Source organism: Aphelocoma coerulescens, chromosome 8 (genome assembly GCF_041296385.1).
Source record: "Aphelocoma coerulescens isolate FSJ_1873_10779 chromosome 8, UR_Acoe_1.0, whole genome shotgun sequence".
Lineage (NCBI taxonomy): Eukaryota > Metazoa > Chordata > Aves > Passeriformes > Corvidae > Aphelocoma > Aphelocoma coerulescens.
In genome coordinates this window covers 32,227,533-32,248,370 of record NC_091022.1, presented here as the reverse complement: position 1 = coordinate 32,248,370, position 20,838 = coordinate 32,227,533, and the positions used below count along the sequence as shown (strand labels likewise).

At 49.5% G+C, this 20,838-nt stretch overlaps 1 protein-coding gene across 1 annotated transcript; it reads right to left on the bottom strand.

Annotated features, from left to right (window-relative positions):
• Positions 1 to 142: 142 nt before the first annotated feature.
• On the bottom strand, positions 143 to 19,523 carry ANKRD13C (ankyrin repeat domain 13C). Its single transcript, XM_069023681.1, has 13 exons — positions 19,082 to 19,523; positions 14,932 to 14,973; positions 13,348 to 13,452; positions 12,304 to 12,389; positions 11,242 to 11,287; positions 10,461 to 10,527; positions 9,046 to 9,190; positions 8,217 to 8,348; positions 7,312 to 7,473; positions 6,528 to 6,607; positions 5,830 to 5,928; positions 5,124 to 5,224; positions 143 to 4,304 (listed from the first exon to the last, which is right to left on the bottom strand). The coding sequence occupies exons 1-13, from the start codon at positions 19,386 to 19,388 to the stop codon at positions 4,174 to 4,176; spliced, it is 1,503 nt and encodes a 500-aa protein (XP_068879782.1). The 5' UTR covers positions 19,389 to 19,523; the 3' UTR covers positions 143 to 4,173.
• Between the last annotated feature and the right edge of the window lie 1,315 nt (positions 19,524 to 20,838).

The following is a 20,838-nucleotide window of genomic DNA, read 5'->3' as shown; positions in this document are numbered from 1 at the left end:
CTCAGTGAATTTCAGGCTCCTTTTCTCCCCTCCCTCCCGGGCAGCTGTTCCCAACAGCTCCCTCAGCTCCAGGTGAGGCCGGGAGCTGCTCCCCCCTCCTTTCCCCATAAAATCTGGCATTCACAGAGGGCCGAGAAGAGGCTGTAATGAAAATGCAGGATTTTATTTAAAAAATGACCAAGAAAATGCCCTTGCAGAACGCAGCAGCAGGAGCTCGTTCCCTCCCCTCCGATCCCGCTCCGGACGCGCGGCCACAGCGGAGCCGAGTCCCGGGAAGCGCCGGGACAGGAGAGGGAAGCCTGGATTGCACAGGTGGAGCAGTTTCCGAATCCAACAGCATAGTTTGGTCTTTATTCTAACAATGATACAACCCAAAGTGACTATGAGTGAAGGAAGAGAAAAACAGGGAGGAGACGACAGGAAAACGCAAGAGAGGTGACTCGTTTTCCACGGGAGTTACAAATTGTCAGGAAAAGAAAAGTGAAACTGCAGCATTACAGGAACTGGTTAATCCGGATTAAATAACGCAGTTCTCCTGGTGGGAATTACAACTCAGGAGCAGAGACGCTAAAATAACAGAGGGTTGCTGGGAATATCAACGGAACACTGTGGGATTCCAGCACAAACACATCCGGGGGTGACGAACGGATTCAACGCAGGAATCGGGAATTGCAGTGGTGGGAGGGCAGTGGCCGGACAGCAGCTCCGGGAGAGGAAAACCAGGGAGTTCCCTTTGCCACAGGACAGAGCAGGAGTTTGGAAGACCAGAGGAACAGTTTGGTTCAGAAACAACCTGCGGGATCCTTCCGCAGCGAGGTCGGAATTGGGTTGAGCAAAATTCCTGGTTGTCTTTTAAGAGCCATAAAAAACCTCAGGAAAAAAGATGTGGTGGGAGGGGAGCCCCAGCCTGGGCAGCCCCGACCCCCAGGAGCAGCGGGATGTGATTCCCACCCAGCCTGTGCCAGCTCCCTTCTCCTCCTGCCTCGGACACCAACTCCCAGCTGGGGTGTCCAGAGGCTGCTCCTGGTCCCCCTGACGTTCCCAGGCCACAGCGATGAGCTGGAGCTGCTGCACGGCCACAATCCATGGATCTGTGTTCACTCCCAGGGACCAGACCCTCCTGGAACACCCGGCCTGGCCTTTGGGAAAATGGGAAAACCCGAGGTGAGGCTCTGCTGGGTCTATCCTGCTTGGAAAAGGAGTTTCCCAGAGCCACGGGAGAGGGGAGGGACCCTGTGCCCCACACATGGCTGGGGCTGGGAACACCCCGGAGACACCGGGGCCCACAAACATTCCCTGTGTCCATGCAACACAACCAGTGACAAAAACAGGCTTTAGTGGAGAAAACATGGATATCAACATGGATCTCAACGTGGGCAGGCCCTCGGGATCCACAGGCAGCCCAAGGCTCAGCACAGTGTCCCTCTCACTGAGGATTCCTGCAGTGCATCCATTGGGAAACCTGCCCGGGCGTCCCTACGCGTGACAACTCCTCACTCAGAATGTTCAGACAGGAAACACATCCCGGAAGGAGGGAAAAGTACCGAGAGCAGCTCTGGAAGCCTGCAGGGCTGCCCTGGGAGCTGGGGGACAATCCAGGGAATTCCCATCCCTCAGCTCCACAGGGAGGGCAGGAGCAGCCGGGATTCCCTGGGATAAACCAGAAGAAGGACAGTTCCAAACCTGTGCCCACATTCCAACAGAGAACAAGCCTTAGGAGCAACTCACTGCCACCCTTCCTGCAAACCCTGCAGGTGGCCCAGGGAGCAGCCGTGTCCTGGGGGGTTAAAATCCCCTGGATCTGCAGCCAGAGGCCACAGGAACCACAGGAAACACTTCCAGGACCTGCCCTGGGCTTGGGGCAGACACCCCACGGCCACCAGCCCCCAGCAGGGGCTGTTCCAGGGGGGATGGAGCCACAGGAGCCTCAGGCCCATGGAAGGCTGCACAAAACCCTTTTTGTTTTCCAGTTCCAAGCCCAGGATCCACCCTGGGATCCAGCAGTGGCTGTGCTGCCCAGGCCCCACAGCCCCAGCAATGCTTCCACAGAGCCAGGGATGAATTTGGGATAACCAAAAATGCAAAGCAACACAAAAAAACAGGGATCCTCCCTGTACCACTGAGGAAAGGGATTTCTGACATTCACCTTGGGGTGAAGCCTCCTGCCTTCACTGGAATTCCCAAGGAATGGGGTGCCCTGTAGGGCACTGGCTGCGGCTCCACACCTGGCACAGGTCCTGCAGCTACACAGAACATCCTGAAGGGACCCCTGGGAGGGACAAGGGACACCAGGGAGGGACGGGACAGAGCCCTGTGCTGCCCCACAGGCATCGATCCAAGCTCCAGCTCAGCCCCACAGACATTCCCAGTCTGTCCCAGAGGATCCCACCTGGCTCCCAGGAGCAGCACAAATGGTGTCAGTTCATCCCAGAGGTGTGAAACACGTCAGGAATTCATCATTACTTGGGAGCACAAGTTCCATCATTCCCAGCAGATGCTCCACACCTGCCCTGACACAGCACTGCAGGAGTCACTTCCCTTTGCTTGTCTTCCCTAAAGTTTTATGTTGGGTTTGAGTTTGAATTAACAACAAAGCTGCACTGCTCCCCTGTCCCAGTGCTCCCCTGTTCCCACACATCCCAGAACTTCCCTGTCCCAGTGCTCCCCTGTTCCCCAGGTTCACAGAGGTGCTGGGAAAGGACCAACCCCACCCTCCCACCCCAGTGCACCTGGACTTTGCTGACAGTGATTCCCTGGGCCTCCTCCATGTCCTTTCCCAGAGCAGCCTCTTTGGGATGGATCAGAGATTCCAGCACTTTGGAATCCCTGCTCTCAGGTGTGCCTGACACCTGGCCCTGTGCTGAGCCCCTCCCTTGTCCCTCGTGCTCAGCACAGCTGTTCCCTCCACTGAGCATCAGTGATCCTCTTCATTATAAACTTTGATCCTTAACTCTATGGAATTCCAGAAAAAGTTTTACCTACAGTGCACAAAGAATATAATTTGGAAAATATTTACATTTTTGTACAACGACACCACAGCACTTGAATCTAAATTTCTTCATACAAACAAATAGCACCATCAGCCTTTTGCACAAATCCTGCCTAACCAACCCCACAAAGGTGGATTATTGTTGGATGAGGAGACTGGAACCACTGGGAATGGGAATAAGCTCGAGGAGCTGGAGTACTGAAACACCCATGAAGGAAGGCTGGACAAGATGAGCTTTAAGGTCCCTCCCACCCCAAGCCAGTGTGGGATTCTCTGATTAAAATAAGAAGAGGCAGGAAATGACTGTGGAAACATCCCAATGAAAGCTCCCAAGAGCACCACGATGACCCCGAGTGCAGGGAAAGCTCCTCCTGCATGAAGGGGGAATGCCTGAGCTTTTCCCAGTGCCTCTGGGCATCCCAGTTTTCCAGGCTGCTGAGGGCACACACAAACTGACCTGGTGGTGCTTGGCCTTCCTGGGACAACTCTCCCAAGTGAGGGTCAAATAAAGGATTAACAAGTGACATTCCTGGCCAGGCAGCCCTGGAGTGCTCCCCAAAACCACAGGGAGCCAGGCAGGGAGCAGAGAGCAGCAAGGGAAGCGGGAATGAAGGGATCAGGCAGGGCCAGCACCAGGCTGGGCCGGTGCTCCGGAGGTGCCCCCTTCCCTGCAGGGCACAGCTGGCTCTGCCCTGGGTTGCAGGAGGAAATCCAAGTGTCAGTGGTGCCCGTTTGGTTCATTCATCTACAGCCAAGGCATTCCTTTGGGATACCTTCCAACATTCCGTGGCTGAGCTGTGAGCTCAGGGAACAGGGAGCACGGGAAGGACGGGGGGCTCACCCCCAGCCCCGGGCCCAGCTCGGTGCCAAGGTCCAGCAGCGCCTTGTGGATCACCACACGTGTAAAAAATTTAAAAACCAGCAGCTCCTCCCAGCTGGGGGTGGCAGCTCCCGGACCAGGACTGGCTGTGCCAAAGGGAATGGCAGCAGGAGGCTCTGGGAAGCGGGAGCTGGAGGGGCTGGATGCCCAGTGCAGTGCCAGCACATCCGCACTGCTGCTCGTTCCCTTTGCTGCGGGCTCGTGGAGTTCATCCCTTGCTGTGCCCCACGGCTCTACTCTACTGTGGGTGCAGCCATTCCCTTTCCCTGGGATGTGGATATTCCCCAGGAACCTGGCAGTCCCCTTAGAGGTCCGGGAAGCGGCTGGGATCCTCCTTGTAGTCGTCGGGAATGGTGAAGATGGAGTCATCGAACTCGTCGTAACGGAACTCCTGGAAGGTCACAGTGGCCGTGATGGTGGGGAACACCGGGATATCTGCAGGGCACGGAAAGGGCACACTGAAGGGCAAGGAAAAGCCAGGAATGGCACCAAGCCCCAGCCCTGGAAGGGTCCAAGGCTAGGCTGGATGCTGCTTGGAGCAACCTGGGATGGGAGGGATTTTGAGGTCCCTCCCAACCCAAACTGCTCTGGAATGTTGTGCAAATATGGCAGAGGTAGAGCACAGCGTGCCCGGGATTGTCAGGTTCACACAGCTCCCTGCAACTCCAGGAATCCTGTATCCCTTAGGAAAGGGGCTACTGCTTTTGGGCAGCTTGTGCTGGGATCATCTATCCCATGAACAAGTTGATTTTACACATTTCCATCTGTTTCAAACGCAACAGTTTTGTATTTTTCACTAAAAATAAATCTATCACCAGTGATCCTTGAAGAAAAGGAAACACAGGAATGGTAGAAAATACTCCACACCTGAGAGCCTCCTCCAGTACAGGAATAATCCAGCACATCCCACTGCCCTTGGAGCAAGGCCCCAGCATTCCTGTGCTCCTGAAATCTCCTAGGTGAGAGTTCTTTCCCAAATCTCCAAAGAACACCTTCTGAACATGTTGCAGGAATAAGTGCACGTGTTTAGATCTGGACTGGATATTAGGGAAAATTTCTCCATGGAAAGGGCTGTCCATCCCTGGCACAGCTGCCCAGGGCAGGGGTGAGTCCCCATCCCTGCAGGGATTTCAAAGCCCTGTGGATGTGGCACATGGGGACATGGGGCAGTGGTGGCCTTGCTGGGAATGGTTGGGCATTTCCAAGCCCACATTCTGGATATTTAAAGCCCCAGGACTTGCTGTGTGCTCTTACCTAATTTGACAGGAAAGCCTGGTGGAAGCTTCATTTGAACAAATTCTCTAAGTTTGTTAAAGTGCTTGAAGGGTGCAATGACTTCTAAGACATTCAACAACCTGCAAAGGAGAGCAGAGCCTGTGACAGATCCTCCTACCACACCTTGTCCCTCTGGAACAGGAAAACATGATCCAAAGGGCCCGGGGAACAGAGGAGGTGACAATGACATCGCTCCCCTTCTCCACTCCAGGGTTTCAGGGTCACCCCACATCCAGCTCCCAGTGATCCAGAATTACAACAAACCAACATCAGGACAGCAATTCCTTGTCCTCATTTTCCACAGGAGATGAGGGATGAGGTAGCACCCCCCTCCTCCATGGACATGAGGAACTGACCTGCCGTTGTGCTGGTTTAGGGGACACAGTTTTGTGCTAAAACTTGTTATGGGGAAAACCATTTCAGAGTTCTGTGGGATCAGGCCCATTAGGGAGCAGTTACTGATAACCCTGCCCAAAGCTCTGCTCCTTATCAAGCCAGATAAGGGCTTGGCTCCATCCCCAGCCACAGCAGCTCCCAGCTCCCCACGTTAAGGAATTCCCAGCTCAACAGCCTGACTTTTGCACTGCCAGCTCCCACTCCTGGAGTCTGGAAGACTCTGCAGTTCATGAAGGCGTTAAAACATTCCCTACAGGAATAACACCCATGGCCAGGAGCTTGGACTCACGATTCGATTCCTAATGGGAATTCCTGGCTCATTGCTATCGTGGCTTTGAAGGTTTTCTTGCTCTCCTTGCAGACCAGCTCCCTGCCCAGGTGAGGAGCTCTGTGAGGGAGAGGGAGAGGCAAAGTCAGTGCTTCCCAGGGAAACCGTGAGTTTAGAGGAAGGAAAAGAGCCTTGGGCTGGAAAACATCAGGGAAGAATCCCTACTTTCAAAGGATTTGCTTTATTGTAGAGCTGTGCAGAGTAAAGATAAAAAACCTCTTAATTTAGATTATTCTGAGTTCTGCTAAACCAGGAGACAAGACAAAAACAGGGAAACTACCCCAAGAAAATCTTCCAGCAATGTCTCATTAACATGGTGTTAATAAACCCTACAGGAAGTGTTCATTAACCACTGCCCAGAGATGCCCATGGCAGGGGGTGGAACTGGATGGGCTTTAAGGTCCCTTCCAATCCAAAGCATTCCAGGATTCCCTGCCTGTAGCTGAGGCACTGCCACTGTTCCCACGTGCAGGGATCCCTTCCCAGCCCTCTGGAGAACAACACAGACACCAAACCCAGCGTTCCTCCCTCCCCACAAAACCACCCACAAGCAGCACCCACCAAGTGGAGGATACAGAAAGCCCCACCAAACGCCCCCAGCCCCATCCCAGGAATCCAGAGGTGTCCCTGGGATCCCTGCCAGCTGCAGCAGCACTCACTTGCCACTCTCTGCAGAGATGTACTCCTCCCAGGAGATGGTGTTGGGGGACGGCGGCGTCAGCGACTGCCGGCGCACGGGCTGTGGGACAAACACAGCTCAGCTCCCGCTGCCTCCTGTCCCCCCTCAGCCTGACATTCCCTCCTGGAACTGCCCCTCAGCTCCAGCAACAGCCACAAAGCCTGCCCTGCTTATCCCAGGCTCCTGCTCTCAGCCCCCACTGAGGTGTTTGGCCTCCAAGGGCACTTCCTATAGGATTGGGCTGTGCTGCTCCACCATAATGAGTTAATTCAGGGGTCTGAGTGCCAAGGCAGCAGCTCCAGCTCACACAGAAATAAATTAATCACTTTAAAAGCTCTGTGTGTGTTCCCAGCTGAAGCCTGGCTCGTTCTGAAGAGCTCTTCATCTCCTGGTGCTAATCACAGGCTTCCTCCCATTTTAATGAAGCTCAAAGGAACACGATTGCCTTTCTGGCTTCCCTTTCATTCCCAACAATCAACATTGGGTCTAAAAGAATCCGAAGTGATTTGCCACAGCCAAACCCCTCATCTCTTCTAAGAGACAAATTAAATCTGAATACCCAATATAACCACAGAAATCCCTCCCTGTGTGCACTAATCAGGGTAATTCATTAATGCATCACCACAGTTACACTTGTGGGTCATGTTTATTGTTTTTAAATTACGCCAATCAAAAGAAAATAAAAACATTATCTATGTATTTTGCACAAAGACTGGTGTGCAAGGTTATTCTCCCACATCCTGGGAACAGTTTATCAATTATACCTCAAAATTTTGCTCCATGAGGTTGCCCCCTTTGCTCAGGCTCTCCATGATCGCTTTATTCCGAAGGATGTCCTCCTCACTGAGATGTTCCCTTCTTTTCCTGGATTCCAATACAAGTCCATTCACCAAGTAGAAATCTGCCAGAAAATTTCCTACTCTCTCCTGCACGAAAGGAATTGGGACATTAATGACTCACAGAAGATAAAATAAAAGCATTTCAATTCTTGTGTATCCAATAATGGCAAGAAGGGGACTTGGAGATTGAGCTGGAATTCCCTCAGCCCCCACATGGGCTGGCAGTGGGCAATCCCAGAACTCCAGCAGGAACAGGTATTTCTTATCAAGGGAAGCTTTAAGACAGAGATTGTTTAAGAATTTGAGTGAAATCCCTTTCCAGAGCACTCCCATCCCTGCCTTTCTCTGATGGGAATGCACAGAATCCTTCCTTCACTCCCTGGAATCAACCTGCAGAGATCAGAGACTCCTGGAATGAAGTCATTCCAGTACCATCTGTCCTCCCCCTGCCCAACAGCTACAGTATCTTTCTTCCTAGTTTTTCCTTCTGAAGGCAGTCCAGCAGAGAGATTCCACATGGAATGAACTTGTGACAACTGGGGATACAAGGAGAGGGATTTTTCCTTTGTCCTGAACACCTTATCCTTTCAGAATCCCAGACTGGTTTGTGTTGGGAGGGACCTCAAAGCCCACCCAGTGCCACCCCCTACCAGGGCAGGGACACCTTCCACTGTCCCAGGCTGCTCCAAGCCCTGTCCAGCCTGGCCTGGGGCACTGCCAGGGATGGGGCAGCCACAGGTGCTCTGGGAAATCTGTTCCAGTGCTTCTTCCAGCCCCTTTCCCTCCTCCTTCCTGCCCAGCACCAGGCTCTGAGCTTCCCTCCCACTCACAGTTTTGTCCTCCCTGAAGAGCCACCCTGTCTGGGCCCGTGTGAACGTGATGGATTTGGTGGATAAGGTGGCAGAGTAAATATCACTGCTCATCAAAATGTCAACCTCCTCTTCTGTCTCCATCTCAGATTCCTGGAAGAAAAATTCCAAAATACTCAGCAGAACTTACAAACAACAATTACTTCTTCTAAAAATACACAAATAAATACAAATCCATAAGCCTTGTCCTTTGGATCCTTTCCCAGAAGCAGCATTTCCTGAATTTTCAAATGGTTTTATAAAACCTCTGGCCAAATGGTTTCCAAATAGTTTAATCTGGAATATTAATGTGAATAAAGCATCCAAATGGGATTTATCCATCAGATCAGCAGCCACACCCTTTCCAGAGGCAATAATCCATCTGTTTAAGTGATTGGGGGATAAAGCTGTAATTAAAGACTTGACTAATTACAGGGGGTCCAGTGAGTCACGTTGTTATCAGCTGAACTGGCCATGGAGTGACTAAAAGGATGCAAAGCAGTGGGAAGAGGTCTGAAAACCCACCTGAGGACACCTAAATTAAGCCCAGTGGAAAGATTAAAAGCAGCACATCATAATTTAAACCATAATCTTTCCAATCTACTCCCATTCCAACTTTTCCTCCATCAGAAATCTGGATTCGAAGCTGGTTTTCCTCACAAAATTCAACGTCACCTTCACAGCTCAAGTTGGAACAACTGAGGAAAAAATTCTTTGGTTTGCAGTACTTTGGGTCTTTCTGAGGCAAATTTTGTTTAATACATTCCCCAAAAAGCCTGGGATGTGTCCCACCCCCTTCCCAGAGCTTTACCTCGTGGTGTATTCGCTGGTAAACTTTTTGCTCATTGTCTAAAACTACAAAAGATTCGGAGGGTGCGGCGTCACCGTTAAAAATGAAGCTTAAATCCCCTCGTTGGCACTTCATGTCTGTAAAGTCTATCAGAGTTGTGTCCAGCCTGTGGAAACAAAGCCACATTTCACACAAATGACCCATAAACACAGGAGGAAAATCAGCTTTCAAGAAGAAAAGCAATTTTTTAAATGGCAAACAAACACATAAAGGGCTGAGTTTTCAGAGGATTTTGTAAGTGAAGCCTAGATGCAGAAATCAGCAAAAAATTGCTATAAAGGTCAAGTTTTCTTCAGAAAATTGTATTTGATACTGCCAGCATGAGGAGGGGAGAGAATTTATTCAGTGTTACACACTGAGAAACAACTCCTCAGCACTGTCCTACACAGCCCCTGACTTGAGTAACAATATTGGGACATGACCCAAATTCTGAAGAGGGCTAAGAAACAAACTCTTTTTTAACCTGACTTAGTTTCATTGCTATTTCTATTTTTCTCCCTCACCAACACAGAGGAAATGCTCCTGCAGACCTGAATAACTGGAAAAAGATGGAGCCAAGGCCATGGATCTCTGTAGCAATTCACATCCAGTATTGCCAGAGCATTAGTTTCTCTTAAAAAGGTGGTTAAAGAACCTGAACTGGGTGACTTCTTCAGCTCCAAGTGGTGAGGGATTAAAACTCCTCATATATTTGCCTCTGATTCCAAGGAAAAAAACTTTTCTATTTATTTATTTCCCCTCAGTTCAGCCCTTGTGCAGGCAGAGCACTCAGAAATGAGAAGGAAAGTAACAGCCCCAGACTCAAATTTCACCTAAAAATTCACTTTACACACCCAAGCTACACATTTAATAGAGCAAAACTTTCTACAGGTTGAATCTCCAGGATCATATTCTTGCCCATTTTAAACTTTGGCCCCTGAAGAAAATGCCAGAGAATACATTTGATTCCAAACTAAAGCAGTTGAAGAGCTAAGCTTGAAGAGACTCTTGAAACCCCCCACTGAATTTGTGAATTTGTCACATTAAACACATTAAAGAGAGAAATTGTATCACTTTTTTTTTTTTTTAACTACAGACTGGAGCAGCAACATTTCTCCACAAAATACTGCAATTTATTTGCAATTGTGTTATAAATATCCCAACCCCTGGTTTTCACTGGCATGTCTGGTAGATAAAGCCTTATCCAGCTGAACGAGCTGCTCTTGCTCTGTATTTAAGTTAAATTCACCTCAAAGGAGATAATCAGAGAGCCTGAAATTCCAAACCACAGTGCTGTGTCATGGATGTGCCCAGACTCCTCAGGGGATTCTGTCAGGCCCACTGGGATCCAGCTTTTCCCTGGCACACAGGTATTTGGGTACAAAAGCAGCACTCACCTGATATTTATACCTTGTTTGTGTATTTTACATGCATCAGAAGGCAGAATTCGGGAAAGTAAAGGCACTAAGGGAGGGAGAGAAAAGGCAATCAGGACACTGAGATCCCTCTGCAAAGTATTCCCATTAAAACCATTCCATCAGTTTGATTCTGGATGTGTTTTAGTACAAATACAGCATTTTCCATCATCATCTCAGTCAAACACAACCAACACCAGGGGTATTTCTGTTTGATAAAACCAATTTGTAATTGCACACACTGCTTCCAGTATCAGCCAGAATTTCTATCTCCATCACAGGTAAACCATTTATAAGTTCTAATAATTCTGGCTGTTCACTCAAATTTGACAGTTTATACATTGCACCAACTGAAAGCCTGGCTCCAATTAAAGCAGAAAAAATGGTCCAAAGCATTAAGCTTGGACTAAGCCTTTATTAAAGCACACAAAATCATGGAATCCCAGACTGGTGTGGGTTGGGAGGGACCTTAAGGATCATCCCATTCCACCCCCTGCCATGGGCAGGGACACCTTCCATGGACCAGGTTCTTAAAGCAAACAGCTCCTTCCCCCCCTTACTGAGTCACTGGATGACAGAAGAGAATTCAGCCTCAAAAGTGAATAACCAAAAATAAATCTGGAAAAAGTTGTGCGTCCTTTCCTTAGGACTCAGATCTTGAGCACTGGATTGTGAATGTTCCAGCACAAACCAGAGGAGAACAAGTGTGCTGCAGGCTGATTGCATTATCATCTCCCTGGGGGAGGGACATGGAATCACTCACCCCAACTTTGAAAATCCCAGTGAAGCTCTAGATAGAAGTCACCTAGCTGAGAAGAAAAGAAGAATGTATTAACAAGCTTTTTAGGCTAAGTAACTGTAAAATTTGCTGGAACACAGGCAGAAGTTGTGTATGGCAAACAAAGAAAACTTTCTCAAACGTTGTACTTGAATTTACACTGAACTTAAACATTACTGAAGCTTTAGCTGCAGCAGAATCAATAATGGTAAAATGATGTAACTCATTTGAACTCACATTTTTAATCATTTTTTAATACTAATTCACACTACCATCAAGCCCTGGATTGCAAAAGATTTGTTGTAAACATGTGTTTAAAAAACACCTATGGAGCTCTCTGCTTGCTCTGATTGATCCCATCCAACCCCACGGAATTAGAATTAATTATACAATAATTAATGAGTCAAGTTTCTGGCAGGAGTATTGCAAACACCCATTTCCACTGGCCTTGTGGAAATGTGCTGGAGTCATCAGGTCAGACCTCCTGTGCCTCCAGCCAAAGCCAACCCCATCACGAGGGTGCTCAGGGATCACCACCACAGCTCAGCTTTCAGAGGGACAATTTCATTAACTGGTGATAAACTCCTGCGTTTCTGCAAATTGCTGTCCCCAAACTGAGCAAAATTTCTCTGTGCCCAAGGGGAATTGGCTGCTGGATGCTGATGGAGAATGAAACCAAAAATCTCCTCCATCACTGAGCAAGTGTCATTTGGGGACTGAACAGACCAGGAAATTATTCACTGATACAAGACTTAAGAAAACCCTAATGACCTAATGAAATAGAGATTCTTTAAGTCTGAGATTGCAAAGATGACGAGCAGGTCTGTTTTACATAAACCTTTTATTTGAATTTCTAAAAGTTGAAAGGAAGCATTATCTTAAAATAAATATAATTCTGTGACCTCTTAAAACAGAGCCAAGATTGCTTTTAAGAGCAAAGGATTGGTAAAAACATGGAAAAAACTTCCTGACAGTTTTCCAGAGTGTCCATACTCAGAACACAAGCCACTGCTTTCCACCCCATCTGTTTCTGTCAGCACAACTCACCTCTTTCAGGGCTTTTAATAACCGAGGTCTCTTCTCTTCAACACTTTCCCTGGATTGCTGCTTGAGCTTCCTCAGGAGTGCTGAAACTGCACAGGAATTAATCCATGAACTCAGTTTGTTTGGTAATTACAGGTGAGTGCCTTACTTGAAGTCTTAAACCCAGCAATGCAATGGAACATTTCATCAGACCCCTGAGAAATTAATCCCAGTTACAGTAAGTGCACATTAACCTGCTCTGGTCACCCCAGAAGAAAAACCTCAATAATTGTTGGTAAAATAAACTAAATAATCGTGCCAAGAGGGTTTTTACACAGCTATTAGTAAATATGTGGGTACAAATGTATGGCATTGAATATGTGTGACATCTGCTCCACTGAGAAAATCAGTAGTTAGGAGCTGACATGAGAATGCTGTTGGTAGATTACAATTTAGTGCATTAATATATTAATAATACATTTATAGATGTAAAAGATAGTGAGTTTTCTGATACAGGAATGCACCACCACACATGGCAGTACCAAATACTATTAACATCCACCAGTGAGTAGCAGCAGAATAATTTCCCTCTACTACTCCATGTCTGAGGTGAATAAATAATATTTGAATAATAAATAATAAATTATATTTCCCCACTGGCCTGTTGAGATGCAGCCTAAAAGCCACATCCCATTGGCAACTGGTACATAAACAAACCTGTGACCACAGGGAGCAGCTCCAAGGAGATGATCCCACACAGCTAAAATCCATTTGGATCCTGTCACTCCCATTCCAAACCTGGAATGCTCGTGCAGAGCTTTCCCAATCCCTTCAGTCTGAGCAGAGTTAACAGTTGGCTTATGTAACCCAGTGCAACTTCTTATCACGGAAATGGATGTGCCTTATCATGTTTAGATATAAAATGTTCAGCTGATTAAGAGAAACCTTTAAGAGAGCTGAAAGAGTGCTGTGGGAAAATAACACAACTTGAGAGCTTTGCCTTCCTGTTCTGAATGAGCCCCAATTTGGGATTAATTGGCAAATTTGGATGAAGGAAGAGGTGCTTACTCATCTGTCTGTCTCCATAGCTGATGGCTTCGGCCAGAGGGCTCCATCCCTGAGCGTTTTTCACCTTTACTGGAGCATTATGGGCTAAAAGCAGGTGGGCACATTCTAGGACAAAATATCCACAAAATACCCACAGTTATTAACAGCAAACATCAGGGATGCAGCAGGATCAGTCAGAATAAAACTCTACTAAAGCAATTCATATCAGAGATATTACACAGATTATCGAAACACGTATCTGGAATCTGACTCACTCTAACAAACAAAGCCATTTATGCAAGTACTTCCTGCACTCCCCTGTTCAATATTAGCACTAAAAATCATTGCTGATCAGCCACCAATTACATAACACTGAACACTTGTCCCTCCTGCTACGTGGATTTTGCTTTTTATAACATTTCTGCATGTCAGATACACACAGCACTATGGAACAAGGATATTTATATTTAATGGATGACATCAGCTCTCTCTGCTTCACACACAAACCCATGCACCAAGAGATACCTCAGCGCCTTCATCCCTCTCCGAGGGGTGAACAGACCATGGGGACACGGATTTGGGGCAAGTCCCAAATCCATCAGGTGTATGGGAGGCAGAGGAGGCTGAGGCACCAACACATCCCTGTGTCCCAGAACAACCTGGGGAATCTGGGATTTAAAGAGGGCAAACAGGCACTGCTGTTCCAGGAAAGCCTCAGAGCAGGTGTGTCACCAACTGTACCACACAGCTGCACTTGCATTCCCTGTACACAGGTGAAAAGTGACAGTGGAATGAAAAAATTAAGGAGACAAGGAGGGTTCCAGTGTTCCCATGTGCTCCTTGGAAATGGTTCTTCATTTTCCAACCACAGGGAAACCTCAGCACATGTCACTGAAGCCACCCTGAGCTGTCTGGAGCTGATGGAGCAGGCCCTGCTGGAGCTGGAGCTGAAGGAATGTCTCATCACCAAGACTGGGACTTCCTGGGTTATTTTCCTACCACAGGTGCCACAGGAAACTGCACTGGTCATTCCAGATGCAGCAGCCGTGAGTCAGTGGCAGGCTCAGAGGCTGGGGAAGAAGAGATGCTTCCCTGCTGAATAAACTGTCTCCTGTGGGAATAAACAAAGGCCCTGACTAACCCAGCCAAGACACCGAGGGATTTTTATGGTTCCTTAAACACAGTGCCCGGGACAAGAACATCACTCTGCAGGGAGCAGGCAAATAAGCTTGGAATTACCAGCCAGATTCCATTTCCAGCTCAATAAACAGGCTGGGAGAGCTGGGGGTGCTCACCTGGAGAAAAGAAGGATCCATGGAGAACTCAGAGCCCCTTGCAGTGCCTAAAGGGGCTCCAGGAGAGCTGGAGAGGGACTGGGGATAAGGAGTGACAGGGAAGGGGGAATGGCTTCTCACTGCCAGAGGGTTAGATGGGATATTGGGAATAAACCCCAGATTTCTTTTCCCACTCTTCTCCAAATCCATGTGGCATCTTCTTCCCAGAAAACCTCACTAGCTTGAAACACAAGATTACATCCCTTTTTCCTCTTGCCCCCAAATCTTCAAGATCACTTGAAGAAGAAACAAAACAAATGGTTCTACCCACCTTTATGTCCCAACATCACAGCAAGATGTAAAGGAGTGTTTCCTAAAATAAACCATAGAAATAAAAGAGATTAGATTAAAGTTACCAGAATCCATTGCAATCCCTTCCTTAGGAAACCCCAGCTCCTGCTCTAACCCAGGAACACACCAACACCCACCAGAGAAGTGACATTTTTCTAAGCAACCATGTGGATTGTAATTGTCAAAATAAATATTTCGAGACACATTTCATGGGCCAAGAGAGAGTTTTTAATGATATCTTGAAACTCACTCCAGGCAAAGAGGTCCAGTTGTGTCTCTGAGAAAGACACAACCCAAACCCCCCTGCTCCCCACGGGCTGAAGGGTCTGATCCCTTCACAGCCTGACATATCTGGGTTAAAAGCTACTCACAGATATGATACTGATTAAAAATTTAACAGCCTTTTGTATTAATTTTTCAAAGACTGAGTACTCATTTTTTACAACTACAGCACTGGGCATATTAAGAAGGAACAGCACCTTCACTACAAAGCTGCCTTTTGGTGGTTTCCAAAGAAAGCTTTGGGGATGATCAGCAGCCTCTCAAACCTGCCCCCATTTTCCTGGCAATGCTCATGACACAGGTGGTATTTGTGTTGTTAAATATTCACTGTGAGGCACCCAGAGCTGGTTTTCCTGGATTAATGCTGCTACCAGGCTCGTGACACACTTCATTTAGGGAGCTTAAGGACGCAAAGTTCTTCCATTTAACTGTATTTTGCACATTTAAACACTTTCTTAGAGCAGTCGAGAGAAAAAATGCTGCAGAACAAATTTCTTGTGCAATTCTAACACACACGCACACTTGATTGAGAGTTATTTTCTAACTTCCATTTTGTCAGCAGGAAGAACCTGCTCTTTGCAGAGGATGTGCTGCACATCTGGGAGAGGCTGCTACAGAAATGCCAGCACCCTGCAGCATCATGGAATTTTGGATGGAGATGGAAACTCTGCCCTGCTTGCCCAAGAGGGTTTGAAAGGGCTGTTCAATGTGTCCTGCATTTCATCCTTGCAGGACACTGGCAGCATCCCAGGCAGCCACATCCCAGCTCATTATACACTAACCCAGCTAAACTCCTGCTTCTATTAATAGCTGCTCCAACATCTGGGAGCCAGCACAGCACTGGGAATCCAGGATGCTGCCAGGCTCTGGTAGGGATGGAAATAACCTTCCTGAGGAGCACGTTTGAAAGGGAGCCACACCGTGTGCTCAGGAAATGCAAATGATGTGATCCATGGGGAAATGCTTTCACAGAATCATGGAATCACAGGTTGGAAAATCCCTCCAGGATCACTGAGCCCAAGCTGTTCCAAATCCCCCCCTTGTCCCCAGCCCAGAGCCCTGAGTGCCACCTCCAGCCCTTCCTTGGACACCTCCAGGGATGGGCACTCCAAACCTCCCTGGGCAGCCCCTGCCAAGCCCTGAGCACCCTTTCCATGCAGAAATTCCTGCTGCTGTCCACCCTGAGCCTCCCCTGGCCCAGCCTGAGGCCATTCCCTCTCCTCCTGTCCCTGTTCCCTGGGAGCAGAGCCCGACCCCCCCGGCTGCCCCCTCCTGTCAGGGACTTGTGCAGAGCCACAAGGTCCCCCTGGAGCCTCCTTTGCTCCAGGCTCAGCCCCTTTCCCAGCTCCCTCAGCCTCTCCTTGGGCTCCAGCCCCTTCCCAGCTCTGTTCCCTGCTCTGGACATGCTCCAGCCCCTCAAGGTCTTTGTTGGAATGAGGGGCCCAGAACTGAACCCAGGATCTGAGGTGAGGCCTCAACCAGTGCCCAGCACAGCTACAGCCCCCTGTCCCAAGAAATCAGTGCTCCAGCAGCTCCTGGAATCCTGCCTGTGCACATCCAGGCCTGCTGGCACAGAAACACACCTCTAACACAGCACCTGTCCCCACACACGTGTGGCCTTTCACCTCTGCTGAGGCACCTGCACACCTACAGGGAGCCAGGGCTGTTTTTTCCAGCTGTTTTCCAGCAGTAATTCAGCAAGAGGATTTGTCTGTTCCAGGATTTAAGCTCTTAAATGCATGTTATAATAAAACTGTAAGTCATCTACTAGGTGTAGCTACAGGCTTCTCCCAGGAAACTCATTGTTTGGGAATAATGACTCTGGCCTTCCTCTGGGTAGTGATTTGGAGGCTAATTTAGGGAGCCAGGCAGGCACTCAATTAACACTCAATTGGTTTTAGCAGAACAGCAGGAGTCTCCCATTCCACAGGATTTGGCTTTCCTGCACTGAACCAACACTAAAACAGGCCTGGATTATTAACAATAAGTTCTCTCTCCCCTCTGTCCAACCCTTATCACATCCCAGGATTCCTCTGGTGTATTTCTGAGCAAATGATCAGCTGGAGTGTCCCCCAAATAATTCCCAGCTCCAGTGTGTAAACAAGTGACAGATGGAATCAGGCAGGAAGAAAACAATAACAAGGAAATGTTACTCAGCCCTTTGGAATGTCAAGCCATCAAGAGGTTTGTTGTGGGGTTCTTTCTGAATAGTTCAAGTAAAAACTTGGAGGAAGATGATGAGTCAGAGATCCCCAAAGTGTCCCAACTCTAAACAGAGCTGAGAAAGCAAAGAGGTATTAACTGGAGATTTATATAGAATATATATGGATTAAAAAAGGATGGAATCAATGTTTGTGATACACACTGAGGGTGAAAGTGCAACAAAGAGGGATCGGGAAGTGCCTTCAAGTAAAGATCTGGAGCTGCTGCTGCTGAGTAGCTTGAAGAGGAACTGGAGGAGGAACAGGGAGAAGCAGCAGCAGGAATAGAGCGAGTGGGAAAAATCCTCCCCAAGTCTGCTGCTTTCATTCTAGCAGGATTTGCTGGAATGAAGGTGGCAGGATAAACAGATCTGTAGCTGGATTTGGAACACTGCCCTTAGGAGAGCGCTGTGCCAGTTGTAGGGAACACTCCTGCCCATCCTGGCTGGGAGCTGAGCCCTGTGTTACTCTGCATCCCTCAGCTGCATTCCAGTGCCCAATGCCACCACAGATACAGCTGGAATTCCCGATTCCATCACTCCTGCCATCGGGCCACTCCCAGACACCCTCTATCTTCGTGTCCCTTTTGAATCTACAGACCACAATTAAGCACAGCCGATCTCCTTATCAGAAACACAACACAAGTGTCCCCTTTATCACAACTTCTCAGACACCACACACGTGGAACTTGGAATTCTCCAGCAGAATCGGATCGTGTTACTCTTGAAACAGGTATTAAAAATAGAGATTAAAACTAACCACGAAGATCAAGCTGATCCCCCAGGCTAATTTATTTGTTAACAGTATAAAGCATTCCCCAAATTAAAGTGTTTTTAAAAGGCCTGGCAAGACATTCAATATTTACAAATTTCAGAGCAGCACAAGGATCAGATTCCACCTCTGCCACTGACACTGCTGTGGACAGAGCATTTGCAGAGGAGCAGCTATGAACAACTCTCTCAAAATCCAGAACCACAGCATTTAAAAAGAAAGGAGAAAAAAGGTTTGTTTTTTTCTAGCCTGAGGAAATATCAAAGACTGCTCTGCCAACAGCCAAAGGAACCGCTCATCATCCCCCAAAGCAAACAGGTGACAGCTCAGACACCTTAAAAAGAACGAATGTTTTAAATGCAGTGGGATCTTGGACACAGAACAACACCTGGGCAGAGGCAGCTCTGCCAGGACAGTGCCAGTACTGGAGCCAACACTGCTCATTCATATTACAAAAATCATGGAAACACGGAATGGTTTGGGTTGGAATGGACCTTAAAGCCCATCCAGTGCCACACCTCCCACTGTCCCAGGCTGCTCCCAGCCCCAATGTCCAGCCTGGCCTTGGGCACTGCCAGGGATCCAGGGGCAGCCACAGCTGCTCTGGGCACCCTGTGCCAGGGCCTCCCCACCCTCCCAGCCAGGAATTCCTTCCCAATATCCCATCCAGCCCTGCCTTCTGTCAGTAGAAGCCATCCCTCCTGTCCAGTCACTCCATCCCTTGTCCAAAGTCCTTCCTAAAGGGGATTCACACACCCTTAGGAAACTCCCTGATAAAACTCCCACGAATTCCCCATTTCCCCGTTCCGCATCCGCACCTCCCGCCCCGGCGGGACGCGGTCCCGAGCCCCGGATGCCCCGGTGCGTCCCGCTCACCGTGACTGTCCTTCTGGGCGATGCCCTGGGTGCGGATGAGCGCCGAGAGCCGCCGCACGTCCCCCTTGAACACGCACTCGTGCACGGGGAAGGGGCCGCGCTCGGGCCCGGCGGGAGCGGCCCGGGCCGGCGGGCGGTGCCGGTGCGCTCCGGGCCCGCGGTGCCCCCCGGCCCGCCCGCCCTTCCCGCCCGTGAAGGCGCCCCCGGGCGCCGCGGCCGCCTCGTCCTCGCCGGCCGCCAGCAGGTCCCCGTCCTCCTTGCTGGGCTTGTGGTCCCTGCGCAGCGAGCGGAGCTTCTCGCCGGTCATGGCCGGCGGGAGCGCCCGGAGCGCTCGGAGCCCGCGGGGCCGGTCCCGCCCGGAGCCCCCGGAGCGGCCGTAGCTCCGCCCGCGCCTCACGGGCCTCGGCTCCGCGCCGCCATCTTGCGCCGCCGCTCTCGCGAGACTGCGCCGCACCGCGAGGGCGCGCGGGCGGAGCCACGGAATGACCGGGAGGGGCGGGGCGGGATCCGCCCCAACGGGCACGGCCTGAGGGGCGGGAACGGGGATGGGATCGATCGCAACAACCGCATCCTGAGGGACGGGATCCACCCCAACGGGCACGGCCTGAGGGGCGGGAACGGGGATGGGATCGATCGCAACAACCGCATCCTGAGGGACGGGATCGGAGATCGGACACTGATCCCAATGGGTACATCCTGAGGCACGGGATCAGTCCCAAAGGGCACCTTCTGAGGGACGGGATCAGACACCGATCCCAACGGGCGCATCCTGAGGGACGGGATCGGACACCGATCCCGACGGGCGCATCCTGAGGGACCGGGACAGGTAGAGTCCACAACTCCCTGGGCAGCCGTTCCAGTACTTTTCCACCCTCCACAGAAAGTTCTTCGGGGAATGATGGGACCTGGACAAGTCTTCCTCAAAAACACGTGCAGGGAAAGGGAAAAACGGGACAGTCCCCTTGTCGTAGTGCGAGCCCTTGTGGGTGCATTGTCAGCTCAGAAAGGACCTGTTTGGGTCGGAGCTTCCCAACTTCCCACTGCACTTCCCGCTCCTGAGCCAGTTCTGCAAGTTTCTGCTTCCAGTATGGAATGAATAATTGTAAAAGTGATGATGTCCCAAATTCCTGGTAAATTGGATTTTTTATTAATCCTTTCAGGGAAAACAAGCCCCAAGTTGCCAGGAAGACCAGACCTGCTGTGATGACAGAACTGCCTTCCTGCTGACCTTGTCTTTCCCCAGCTTGCATCATCTCCCTCATCCCAAGGGGCCAAGGAGAATTCCAGGCAGATTTTGGAATTCTGTGCCTGTTGTCCCCAGCTGCTTCCCACACAGCTTTTTACATTTTACAATTTACTGTAAAATTTTAAGTAATTTCAGGAAAGAAATCCCAAAGATTTGTTTTTGCTCTATACTCCAGTGGTCTTCCCAATGAGATTTTTCTGTCTCTCCTTGTTTTTTGAGGAAAGTCGAACCCATTTGCAGGCGGAATGTGAGAGGCTGGCTCTGTCAGCAGTTCTGATGTCTCCTGTCTGTTCTCCCGTGCTGGAAACACACGCGGAGCACAGCTGGTCTTGCGGCATGGATGGATTGGCTCAGGTTTTAGCTGATGTTAGAAGCCTCACGCTGCATTTTTAATTACTGGAGGCATGAAGTCACTGTTTACCAGCTTATTATGGGCTCCCTTATTCACCCCACAAACGGAACCGAGGCATTACTCATGGGAAGGGCTCTGGGAAAACTGGTGTTCGTAGGG